This window comes from Muntiacus reevesi, chromosome 2 (assembly GCF_963930625.1).
Source record: "Muntiacus reevesi chromosome 2, mMunRee1.1, whole genome shotgun sequence".
NCBI lineage: Eukaryota > Metazoa > Chordata > Mammalia > Artiodactyla > Cervidae > Muntiacus > Muntiacus reevesi.
Window position 1 is genome coordinate 162,285,365 of NC_089250.1, and position 12,909 is coordinate 162,298,273.

The 12,909-nt window shown below is 41.6% G+C and overlaps 1 protein-coding gene across 3 annotated transcripts in view; it reads left to right on the top strand.

Annotated features, from left to right (window-relative positions):
• The first annotated feature begins 7,318 nt into the window (after positions 1 to 7,318).
• The window catches only part of WDR11 (WD repeat domain 11), a 54,528-nt gene continuing 48,937 nt past the window's right edge, over positions 7,319 to 12,909 (top strand). For 2 of the 3 annotated variants that reach the window (XM_065923447.1, XM_065923448.1), the window contains exons 1-2: positions 7,319 to 7,453; positions 8,447 to 8,558. In XM_065923447.1, coding sequence (XP_065779519.1) covers positions 7,368 to 7,453; positions 8,447 to 8,558 — 198 coding nt within the window. In that variant the 5' untranslated portion in view covers positions 7,319 to 7,367. The remainder of the gene's footprint in view (positions 7,454 to 8,446; positions 8,559 to 12,909) is intronic. The other variant, XM_065923449.1, reaches the window with a different exon arrangement.

Below are 12,909 nucleotides of genomic sequence, written 5' to 3' on the forward strand. Positions count from 1 at the left end.
CCTGGGGACTTCAGAAAGGGCTCCTTTTCTCCAGTTTCCTTGATTGACACCAGGCTTAGAGTCGGGGGTGATAACGACAAACACAGAACACTGCACTGTTAAATGGTAGCCTGTTAGTCAAGCAATGAAAGACCTACTTTTGTTGTATGAAAAGGGCATACAATGGGCGATGCATTTGATTCCCGTAGAAAATGTTAAATTTCTGTATTTCCCCAAATTCACCAAATAAAGAGCAAATTAAATTAGGGAAATATTTGCAAATGATTACATCTCATTACTGAGTGGAAAAAAGACTAAAATTAGTTCTTAGACGATGACCTCAATTTTATTAAAAAGATGCATTTTTTGAAGGAAGAGATATTTAGTCACTTTAAAGAAGCCAATATTACCAGTGATCATATAATAATTTTTTTTTATATTTATGCTCTTCTGGAACTCCCATATTTTCTATAATAAGCACTTGTTTATTTTCTAATTTAGAAAAATTTTAATAGTAAAATAAAAGACAATTATACTCACTCCTGTGAATTATTTTAGGGAAATAACACAGAATTAAAACCAACTCTGAGCATGAAGATATTTACTGTGGCTTTATCTTTTTTATTAAAAATGGAAATAACTTAAATATCAGCAGATAGTGAAATAGCTAAATAAATAATTGTTTATTTATTCTATGAAATACTGTGAATTCATTTGAATGATAATTATGATGACTATATAAGTATTTTAAGTATACTTATTATGTCAAAGTGTTAGCCGCTCAGTCATGTCCAACTTTTTGCAACCCCACGCACGGGCTGCAGCCCGACAGGCTCCTCTGTCCATTGAATTCTCCAGGCAAGTGTACTGGAGTGGGTTGCCATTTCCTTCTCTAGGGGATATTTCTGACTCAGGGATCAAACCCGGGTCTTCCACACTGCAGGCACATTCTTTACAGGCTGAGCCACTACGGAAGCCCCATACTTACAATAGAAGGGTCAAAAAAGATTAATAAAACATATGTTATATTATGAAAGTATGAAATATATCTTTATTTGAGCAGGATTGGGAGAAAAATGTAAAATAAATGCAAAAAGGCAAAATGATTGTCTGAAAAGACCTTACAAAATAGATGAGAAAAGAAGAGAAGCTAAGAGCAAAGGAGAAAAGGAAAGATATTCCCATTTGCATGCAGAGTTCCAAAGAATAACAAGGAGAGATAAGAAAGCCTTCCTCAGTGATCAATGCAAAGAAACAGAGGAAAACAATAAAATGGGAAAGACTAGAGATCTCTTCAAGAAAATTAGATACAAAGGGAACATTTCATGCAAAGTTAGGTACAGTAAAGTACAGAAAAGGTATGGACCTAACAGAACCTGAAGAGATTAAGAAGAGGTGGCAAGAATACATGGAAGAACTATACAGAAAAGATCTTCATGACCCAGATAACCACGATGGTGTTATCACTCACCTAGAGCAAGACATCCTGGAATGCGAAGTCAAATGGGCCTTAGGAAGCATCACTATGAACAAAGCTAGTGGAGGTGATGGAATTCCAGCTGAGCTATTTCAAGTCCTAAAAGATTATGCTGTGAAAGTGCTGCACTCAATATGCCTGCAAATTTGGAAAACTCAGCAGTGGCCACAGGACTGGAAAAGATCAGTTTTCATTCCAATCGCAAAGAAAGGCAATGGCAAAGAAAGTTCAAACTACTGCATAATTGCAATCATCTCACACACTAGCAAAGTAAAACTCGAAATTCTCCAAGTGAGGCTTCAACAGTATGTGAAACAAAAACTTCCCAATGTTCAGGCTGGATTTAGAAAAGGCAGAGGAACCAGAGATCAAATTGCCAACATCCATTGGATCAAATCCATTGGATCATAGAAAAAGCAAAAGAACTCCAGAAAAACATCTACTTCTGCTTCACTGACTATGCCAAAGCCTTTGTTTGGATCACAACAAACTGTGGAAAATTCTGAAAGAGATAGGAATACCAGACCACCTGACCTGCCTCTTGAGAAATCTGTGTGCAAACCAAGAAGAAATAATTAGAACTGGACATGAAACAACAGACTGGTTCCAAATCAGGAAAGGAGTACGTCAAGGCTGTATATTGTCACCCTGCTTATTTAACTTATATGCAGAGTACATCATGAGAAACACTGGACTGGATGAAACACAAGCTGGAATCAAGATTGCCGGGAGAAATATCAATAACCTCAGATATGCAGATGACACCACCCTTATGGCAGAAAGTGAAGAGGAAGTGAGGAGCCTCTTGATGAAAGTGAAAGAGGAGAGTGAAAAAGATGGCTTAAACAACATTCAAAAAATGAAGATCATGGCATATGGTCCCATCACTTCATGGCAAATAGATGGAGAAACAACGGAAACAGTGACAGACTTTATTTTCATGGACTCCAAAATCACTGAAGATGGTGACTGCAGCCATGAAATTAAAAGTTGCTTGCTCCTTGGAAGAAAAGCTATGACCAACCTAGACAGCATATTAAAAAGCAGAGATAATACTTTGTTGACAAAGGCTTGTCTTGTCAAAGCTATGGTTTTTCCAGTAGTCATCTATGGATGTGAGAGTTGGACTGTAAAGAAAGCTGAGTGCCGAAGAAGTGATGTTTTTGAACTGTGGTGTTGGAGAAGACTCTTGAGAGTCCCTTGAACTGCAAGGAGATCCAACCAGTCCATCCTAAAGGAGATCAGTCCTGAATATTCATTGGAAGGACTGATGCTGAAGCTGAAACTTCAATACTTTGGTCATCTGATGTGAAGAACTGACTCATTGGAAAAGACCCTGATGCTGGGAAAGATTGAAGGCTGAAGGAGAAGGGGATGACAGGATGAAATGTTTGGATGGCATCACCGACTCAACGGACTTTAATTTGAGTAAACTCTGGGAGTTGATGGACAAGGAAGCCTGGCGTGTTGCAGTCCATGGGGTCGCAAAGAGTTGGACACGACTGAGCGACTGAACTGAACTGAATTGAATATAAAAATTACATTAGCAAGTAAAGATTATGGACACATTTTTCTCTTTTTAAAAACTGTGATATTGTTCTTAATATTTCAAGAGAGTAAAACTAGATACTCTTAGATTAACACTTTCAGGATACATCAGGGGGCTTATAAATTCACTTTTTTATCTTATGCTGGCTTCTAGGCCTCTGGATTTAGTCTGTCTACTCTCAAGACTTATTCTAGGGCAGACTTTGAATTACAAGCCAGCCATCTACCCTGAGTAGGAACACAAATATGACACCCAGAAGTGTCAGATTGGGATTTATTTTTAACTGCAACAACTGGAAGATTCTGTGAAAGACCAGACAATGTTGTGAAACCCTTAAGACTGTTAGAGTGTCTCACAGTCTATTTCTACCAAGATCCAAGCTCGTTAAGGATGTGTAATCAGTAGAATTACTTCTTCTCAAGAAAGCATGATTACGCACCAGCTACAAGCTTGTAAAGTTAATCTGATTTATGAAATGCTATTCCATGAGCTCAATATTAAGACATTGTTTATTTGGACTAACAAAATTCTGATGAATGAATCAAATAAGGATGTCCTCTAGCTTATTCTTCTGTTAAAAACAGCCAATAATTTGATAAACACCCACTGACAGGGCCCCAGTGACCCCAGGAATTAGTGTTGCCTGTAGGTCAGTTATGTGGACCAGCTGGAAAGAGAGAAGGGGCCCGAATGGGTGCACACCTGCTCCTTGTCCTTAATACCCAGGACAACCATCACATTGGAGCATCTTACAAACAATATTTCAAACCCTAAATTTTCCCTAAGTCCCAGAGCTAGGAGGTGGCCAGACCAGAGCAGGACTCCTACCTGTCTGTCTGTCTGTCTAACCACAAAGCCCTCGCCATTTCCAGCAACACCTGACTGCCTCTCCTTGTGCTCAGGATGTAAGAAAAACACATCCCTCACACAGCTTCCTCAGGAGAAGTCCATTTCACCATGACCGCTTTTCTCAGAAACCTCCTTTAGTCTAATAAACCTCAATTACCAAGTCATAAAGTGCAGTGACTGATCCATTGTACTGCAATAATTACCCATAATATGTGCAGACACAAAAAGAGATCAATAACAAGAGTAGTCAGATAATAATTTGGACTGATGATCATCCACAAGGAAGTAAAGGGTGGGTGGAAGGTATTTAAAGAAAAACCCAAGGAAAGATAAATAGATGCTAAGTCTAGGCTGTCAACCTAGTACTCCCTCCTGTTCATCCAGTCCCCCACTCAGCTGCCGACTGGGTCTCCCATGTTACTGGGTGCCTTTCCTTTAAAATGTGTTGACTGCACAAAGTGTGCATGCATGGTCCCCATTTCATCCCCGGCAACAATGCACAACCATACCTAAACCTCACATGAGAGCAGTTCTGCGTCCTGGACTGAGCCCTGAGTGGGTGGAAGTTCACCTCTTTCACTGGCCAGAAATGTGATCTTGGGTAAGTCACTTCCCCTTTCTGAGGCTGCGTTTCTCCATCTAGAACTTGGAGTTGGCAATACCTACCACTGATGAAACAGGGTTGGTTTGTAGTTCAGATGCTTTCATTTAAAATAAGACAGGATTGACCAATTTAAAACAGCAGTGTTATAATAAAAATAATCTAACTAATGTACTAAATGTTGTGGCCCATATTGATGTTAGAGGTAGTGGGAGGCTAAGTGACCTTCTCCTGACAGGAGAAGGGTTTGAGTAAAGACACAGCCTGAGAAGGGAGGCTCAGGAGACCCAAGTCTGGAAGAGAAGGGGGCATCGTTATCCTGAAAGATACACAAGTTGCAGTCTTTTAAAGCTAACTCCTGAGGCTACAGACTTGAGCTCCAGATTGCATCGTAAGCATGGTATGACTGCAGGGTGGCCAGAGGAGCACTGGTTAGGGCTTGCCTAGCAGCTCAAACAGCCTACGTCTTTGGCTATGTGTACAGACAGGTTGACTTTTTAGAAAGAGATAAGTTAGCCCCTTCAGGGCCAAGGTCATCATGGTCCATCCAGAACTGCGATTCCCCAAAGCCTGTCTGATATGTTCACTATTGGGATCCCTTAAAGCCCTGGTCTTAAAGCAAATCACTGTGGTTTTGGTATCCCTGTGAGTGACTCAGCAAATCCAACTCCACTTTTAACCAAATTTTCATTACTTCTTCTCTTGCAGGATACACCTTAGAGAGGGAAGATCTTTCTTCAAATTTAAGGTCGCTTAGAGGGACTTGGGCCCCCCTGAACGTCGCCAAGGAATGGATCTTCAAGACTCTTGGAGAACACTCTTGAGGGTCCCTGGGACTTCAAGGAGATCAAACCAGCCAATCCTAAAGGAAATCAGTCCTGAATAGTCATTGGAAGGACTGATGCTGAAACTAAAACTCCACTACTTTGGCCACCTGATGTGAAAGAGCAAACTCATTGGAAAAGACCCTGATACTGGGAAAGACTGAAGGCAGGAAGAGAAGGGGACAACAGAGGATGAGATGGTTGGATGGCATCACTGACTCAATGGACATGAGTTTGAGGAAGCTTCAGGAGTTGGTGATGGACAGGGAAGCCTGGCGTGCTGCAGTCCACGGGGTCACAAGGGGGTGGGGGCTTCCCTGGTAGCTTAGCTGGTAAAGAATCCACCTGCAATGCAGGAGACTCCTGTTCGATTCCTGGGTTGGGAAGATCCCCTGGAGGAGGGCATGGCAACCCCCTCCAGTATTCTTGCCTGGAGAATCCCCATGAACAGAGGAGCCTGGAGCCCAGCAGGCTACAGTCCACATGGTGGAAAAGCACTGGACACGACTGAGTGACTAAGCACAGCACAGCTTAGAGGGTCAGTGCTGTCCCACCCCCACCCCCAAAAGGACCTGTATTCATATTCCAGCTCTGCCAGTAAATCATAAGGCACTTAGGAATCTAAGTGCTGTGTTAGGTTCTTTAACATAATATCTAACATAAGGTTTTTAATCATCCAAGGATAATTACCCTCCCCCACATAATAGAAGAAATGGAGGCTTAATGAACTCAAGTGATCTGCCCAAAGTCACAATAAATGCCCTTCTAATACTGATAGTAACCTTTCAAGACGCCTAGGGCCAGAAGAAGGAAATCCAGCGTGAGGATCAAAGAAAAGGCTTAGCTCACATGGAAAGTCCTTAGTTTACTGCCTAGCACGTGGTAATTCCCAACAAATGATATATGGTATTAGTAATAGCAGTTCATTACAGGAACCATTAATGGATCATATATAGTGCATTGTTGCCATTGAAAAATTTTGTAATTCCAGCTCTTCATCTCATTCACTCTCTCCATTCAGCCAGTGAATCCTATACATTCACTTATTCTTTTTTTTTTTTTTTTTTAGATCATGGAAACATTCTTAAATCCACAATCTCATTTATTCTATAAACTCCATAAGGGTAGAGACTTTGTGTCCTCTTCACCCCTATATCCCCAACACCTACAACAGTGCCTGGCATTGGTTCAGTTAAGTTCAGTTCAGTCGTTCAGTCCTGTCCAATTCTTTGCGACCCCATGGACTGCAGCACGCTAGGCCTCCCTGTCCATCACCAACTTCCAGAGCTTACTCAAACTCACGTCCATCGCATCCATGATACCATCCAACCCTCTCATCCTCTGTTGTCCCCTTCTTCTCCTGCCTTAAGTCTTTCCCAGCATCAGGGTCTTTTCAAATGAGTCAGTTCTTCGAATCAGGTGGCCAAAGTATTGAAGTTTCAGCTTCAGCATCAGTCCTTCCAATGAATATTCAGGACTGATTTCCTTTAGGATTGACTGGTTGGATCTCCTTGCAGTCCAAGGGACTCTCAAGAGTCTTCTCCAACACCACAGTTCAAAAACATCAATTCTTCGGCACTCAGCTTTCTTTACAGTCCAACTCTCACATCCATACATGACTACTGGAAAAGCCATAGCTTTGACTAGACATTGGTCGTTTTCCTAAGTTAATTGATCGAAGGCAGAAGGCTAATTGGGACTTTTAGCTCTTGCTTTTCACAATTTTCATCAGGACACATAGGCTTACATTTTCATAAGCGCACATAGGCTTACTCACTCCCAGTCTTAAGAAAACAGAGGTAACCCCAGAAAACAGACGTAACCCCAGTCACCACCTTTTCCTTCAAGGCACAACAAGATCCTATGCTGAGCTACGGAACCCTCACGGTGGCGGAACCCTGAAGCAGACGGAACACAGGAGTGACGGAACCTGAAGGCAACGGAAACCCGGAGCGGTGGAACCTCGGATTTTGCGGAACCAAATTACGGCGCTCAAGGAGCCACCCGGACTCTGTTTGGAACGGAAGCCCAGTGGCCGCCGGCTTCCTGGTTGCGCGGCGGCTCTGAGGGCCCAGTTTAGCCGTGGCGATGTTGCCCTACACCGTGAATTTTAAGGTGTCGGCGCGCACCCTCACCGGGGCCCTCAATGCCCACAACAAGGCGGCGGTGGACTGGTGAGGGCGCCGGGCTCCGAGGCCGCCAGGCTCGGCCAGGAGTCTGTGAGGGGAAGGGGAAAGAACAAGAGGTTTCATCCCCCTGTTTAGTTAGTTCTCGTCAAGAGTGGACGCTGCCTTCACACTTTATAGAGATTTTCATTTTTAAATGCTGGCTTTCTGTTGTTACTATAAAAGCTGTAAATACCCCTATGTGGGAACTTGCCTTGGGTGGATATATTTGCCCTCGTTCTCCCATCTCTTGTTTCTCTTCGCTCTTTCTTCTCAGTTTCCTCGCCGTCCCCGTTCCCCACTCTTACCCTCTCCTCCAAGTCTCCGGGCTTCTCGCCCCCATGTCAGTTCCGTTCTTCCCCAATTCTGCCTTCTTTTTCTCTCATCCCCGTTTCTTAACCTGTATCCATTCAACAGTGTGCTGGACGCTGTGCCAGGCCCCTGGGCTCTCGCCAACTCTTCATTTCACCTTTATCTTTTTACTATAAAATGACACCGATAATTAATAACCAGGCAAATACAAAGCAGACTGCTTGTAGCTGTGGCTCCTGGGAAGGTTGGCAAGAGTACAGAAGCTTCCTGTTCAGGGTTCGTCTTTTTATCTGGTTGGAGGGACCAGGGCTAATCCCAGAGTGTGGAGTGTGTCCCACGCACTCTATGGATGCTCAGGATTCAAAGTTGACTAAGACGAGGCATAAGCTCTAGGAGACAAATAGACGATCGGAGTCGTTTTATATGTCTTTACGCCTCTACAGGCATGTCTCTCAGAACTTTTTTTTTTTTTTAATCCGGAAAAAAAATTTCAACAAGTTTTTTTTTTTTAAGCTTAGTTAGACCTTTTCTATTTAAATGGTAAAATGTAAAGTACTAGCCTTTGGGCTTACATAATAATTTTATTAATGGTGGTGCCTGTTGGTTAGATTTATCTGTTTATGATGCTTCTTGGCAAGAGAGAAGTTGTTTTGCTTTGCTCTTCACTTAAATGTTCACACTTTTTGTTAGGGGCTGGCAAGGTTTAATTGCTTATGGATGTCATTCGCTTGTGGTAGTGATTGATTCCAATACTGCTCAAACGCTTCAAGTTTTAGAAAAGCATAAAGCTGATGTTGTCAAGGTAAGTCAGATCCTACTTACATCATATCATAAATTGTCTGTTCTAAAGTTTTAAATATCGCTGGAATCTCATTAAAGTCATATGTAGAAATGTTGAGTAGGTTTTACATGTGATACTCTATTTTGGGTAGCCTAATACGGGGTTTCCCTAGTGGCTCAGTGGTAAAGAACCCACCTGCCAGTGCAGGAGTCTTAGGTTCCATCCTTGGGTCAGGAAGATCCCCTGGAAGAGGAAATGGAACCCACTCCAGTATTCTTGCCTGAAGAAACCCATGGACAGAGGAGCCTGACCCGCTACAGTCCATGGAGTCACAAAGAGTTGGACAAGACTGAGCACACATGCACATGCAGTATTTCCATATATACATTTACTGTTGCATCAGGATGAACTATTAAATGCTAGTTCTTAGGTCATTTTAATGCTAGTGGAAAACACTAATTTTGTCCTGTACTGCACCACTCATTTCAGTCATTAGTTTTGAGCATCTAGTATGTGCTAAGAGTATAGAGATGAAAGCCCTCAAGCAATTCATTTTCTAGTGAGGAAGGGTGAAAAGAAAACGAATACAGTGTGGTAGGTGAGACCTATTTTATGTGCTCTAGGAAGATAGAGGAGCTACAGATCACCTGGTTGTAGGGATCAGAGGAGGACTCAGAATTCTTTTCATTTTAGGGACTGATAAACAGTATCTGGCTGAGTGAAAAATTAGGAAGTGCACTGCAGGAAAAAAGGAGGATAGATTCAAAAGGAAGCAGTGTGTGTAAAGGATGGCTAAAAGATGGAATACACATGTAATCAGTAGGAGTGACAAAAGAAGGCAGCCTGAGAAATTCACCTACCCTGAAAGGTTTATAAGATTATGATGGATTTGGGATTTTTAAGGAGGAGATTGATTTGATCATATTTGCATTTTAGAAAAACTCACTCTGGCAGTGGTGGAGGATCTGTTGGAAAAAGGCAAGACAATGCAATGGGGTCATTTAGGAGAATTGTAGTAATTTTGGCAGGAAATCCTTAGGGCCTAAATAAAAAGGAGACAAAAAGGAGTCAGATTTAGGAGCTCTCTAAGAGGTGAATTTGACACCTTTATGGTACACAGTCTTAAGGGAGAGTCAGAATGACTCCAGTGTAGGAGACCCCGGTTTGATTCCTGGGTTGAGAAGATCCACTGGAGAAGGGATAGGCTACCCAGTTCAGTATTCTTGGACTTCATGGGTGGCTCAGAAGGTAATCCACGTGCAGTGTGGGAGACCTGGGTTCATCCCTGGGTTGGGAAGATCCCCTGGAGAAGGGAACAGCTACCCACTCCAGTATTCTGGCCTGGAGAATTCCATGGACAGAGAAGCCTGGCAGGCAACAGTCCATGGGTTCTGAGAGTCAGACATGACTGAGCAACTTTCACTTTAGAGGTGAACTTGATAGCCTTTATAGTGAACAATCTTAAGGGAGAATCAGAATGACTCAAGGTTTCTGTTTGAGTAACTGAATGGTAGTTTTGTTTTGATGAGGTGAGTGTGTGTGAAGTCAGTGTTTAAGGTGCAAAGTCTGAGACACCTGGGGCAGTTGAATTATACTGATCTGAAATTTTAGGAAAGACATTACTATTGGAGATAGACATCTGGGGGCTTTTATTGGTTGTTAACTGCTTTATTGAGATATTCATACCATAAAATTCACCCATTTAAAGCATGCAGTTCCATGGCTTTCAGTGTATCCACAGAAGTTGTGTAGCCATCACCACAATCAATTTCGTAACCCCCCAAACGAAACCTTGTACACCTTAGCAGTTGCCACCCATCCCCTTTCCCTTCATCCCTGCTGCTGCTAAGTCGCTTCAGTCGTGTCCGACTCTGTGCGACCCCATGCACTGCAGCCTACCAGGCTCCTCCGTCCAAGGGATTTTCCAGGCAAGAGTACTGGAGTGGGTGGCCATTGCCTTCTCCGCCCTTCATCCCTAGGCAACCACTAATCTGCTTTCTGTTCTGTAGATGTGTCTGTTCTAGACATTTGAAATAAATGAGATGATACAGTGTGAGCCTGCCTTCTTTCACCTAGCATAATGTTTTTCAAGATTCATCCATGTTATATAGCTTGTGTCAGTACTCTGTTCCTTTTTATTGCTGAATAATATTCCACTGATACAACATTTATTTATTGATGGATATTTGGCATATCTCACTTTTGAGGTATTATGAACAATGCTGCCATGAACATTTGTGTACAGTTTATTTGTGTGAACCTATGTTTTCATTTCTCTTGGGTATATGCCTCGAAGTAGAATTGCTGACTCACATGGTAACTCTATATTTAACTTTTTGAGGAACTGCCAGACTGTTTACCAAAGAGGCTTCAGTGTTTTACATGCCCATAGCAGTGTATCAGAGCTGGAGCTTCTCCTCAGACTCAACATTTGTCGTTACTTGTTCCTTTGATGATAGCCCTCCTAGGGGGCACAGAGTGGTTCTCACTGTGGTTTTGGTTTGCATTTCCTTAATGGCTGATAGTGTTTAGTATCTTTCATGTGCTTATTGGTCATTTGTAGCTATTCTTTGAGAAATGTTTATTCATTCCTTTGCCCATTTTAAAATTGTATTTTTTAAGATTTTGGAGTTGTAAGAGTTCTTTATGGTTCTAGATACAAGTCCCTTATCGGATACATGCTTGTAAAATATTTTCTCTCATTCTGTGATAGTGCCCTCTGAAGCACAAAAGTTTTAAATTTTGATGTAGGTACAAATCTTTTCTTTTTTCTTTTTTGGCTATTTCCAAGAACCATTGCTTTTCCCAGTGTCAAGAGGATTTATACCTTTGTTTTTGTCTAAGGATATTACGGGTTTAGCTCTTATATTTAGGTTTCAGATCCATTTTGAGTTAATTTTTGTATGTAATGTGCAATAGGGAAAAATACAGGGAATTTTTTTTTTTTTTTTTTTTTTTTTTTTGATATCTACATGTACCCTATAATCTTGCTAAACTCATTAGAGCTAGTAATCTGAGTGGTATTGTTTTGTTTTTCTTCTGTAGACAATCATGGTCTCTGCAGATAATGACAGCTTGGATTTTTCACTAGTAATCTGGTGTCTTTTCTTTCTTTTCCTTGTCCTGTTGTGTTAACTGGGACCTGTACTACAGTGCTTAGGACTGAGGGAGAATGCCCTTGTCTTATCCTGAGCCTAGGAAGAAAGCATTCAGTCTTTCACCATCAAGTCTAATATTAGGTATAGGTTTTGTTTTTTACTTTTTTTGCTTTTTGGGAAGAAATATTATCTCTCCCCCCATTTCTGTCTTTTTCGCATTTCTGGAGTTTTCATTTCTTAGTATAGATCTGTGTTTTAGTCTGGTGTCATATTCCTTTTGGCTAAAGAATTTCCTTCAAGTCCTTGAGGCATGTATCTGATATTGGTTGACCCTTTCTGATTTTATTTGTCTGAGAAATTGTTTCACCAGTACTTTTTTTTCCTTGTAGTGCTTTAAAGATCACTCCATCATCTCCCAGAGTAATTTTTGTTGGGAAATTTTTGTCTTTGTTTCTCTGTATGCAATGTGTCTTTCCTCATCTCCTTATCTTGATTTTCAGCAGTTTGATTATGATGTGTTTAGGTGATTTTTTAAAATATATATACAGAGATGGAATTCAAGTACTACACACACACACACATACACACACCCTACAGTAATTCTTATCTGTGATAGTTTTATTCTGTAAAGTTGTTGGAAACACTGAATTAGCAAATACTGCTGCTGCTGCTAAGTCACTTCAGTTGTGTCCAACTCTGTGCGACCCCGTAGACGGCAGCCCACCAGGCTCCTCTGTCCCTGGGGTTCTCCAGACAAGAGTACTAGAGTGGGTTGCCTTTTTCTTCTCCAATGCATGAAAGTGAAAAGCAAAAGTGAAGTCGCTCAGTCGTATCCAGCTCGTCGCGACCCCATGGACTACAGCCTACCAGGCTCCTCCATCCATGGTATTTTCCAGGCAAGAGTGCTGGAGTGGGGTGCCATTGCCTTTTCCGAATTAGCAAATACTGAACCACTGATTGCTCCTAGGGGAAAGAATGCAGTTTGGTTCCTAGTGAGCCTCTAGTTGCAATATTTTCATCAACTGATTGATATATAACCTTGTTTTGTATGTGTTTCTGTTAAAAGATATTTATTATATACTGTTGATTTATTGTTATTGAACTCATGGCCGACAGCACCATAACTCATGCCTGGACAAAGCTTATTTTCATGTGTTTTTTCTATAATGCATGGCACAGCTTTTTGTGCTTAGGAGCACTAGACAGCACTTTAGCACTGTGCTGGGGGACCACTTTAAACAGTGAAGTCATAACTGGAAGCACAGGAATGCAAA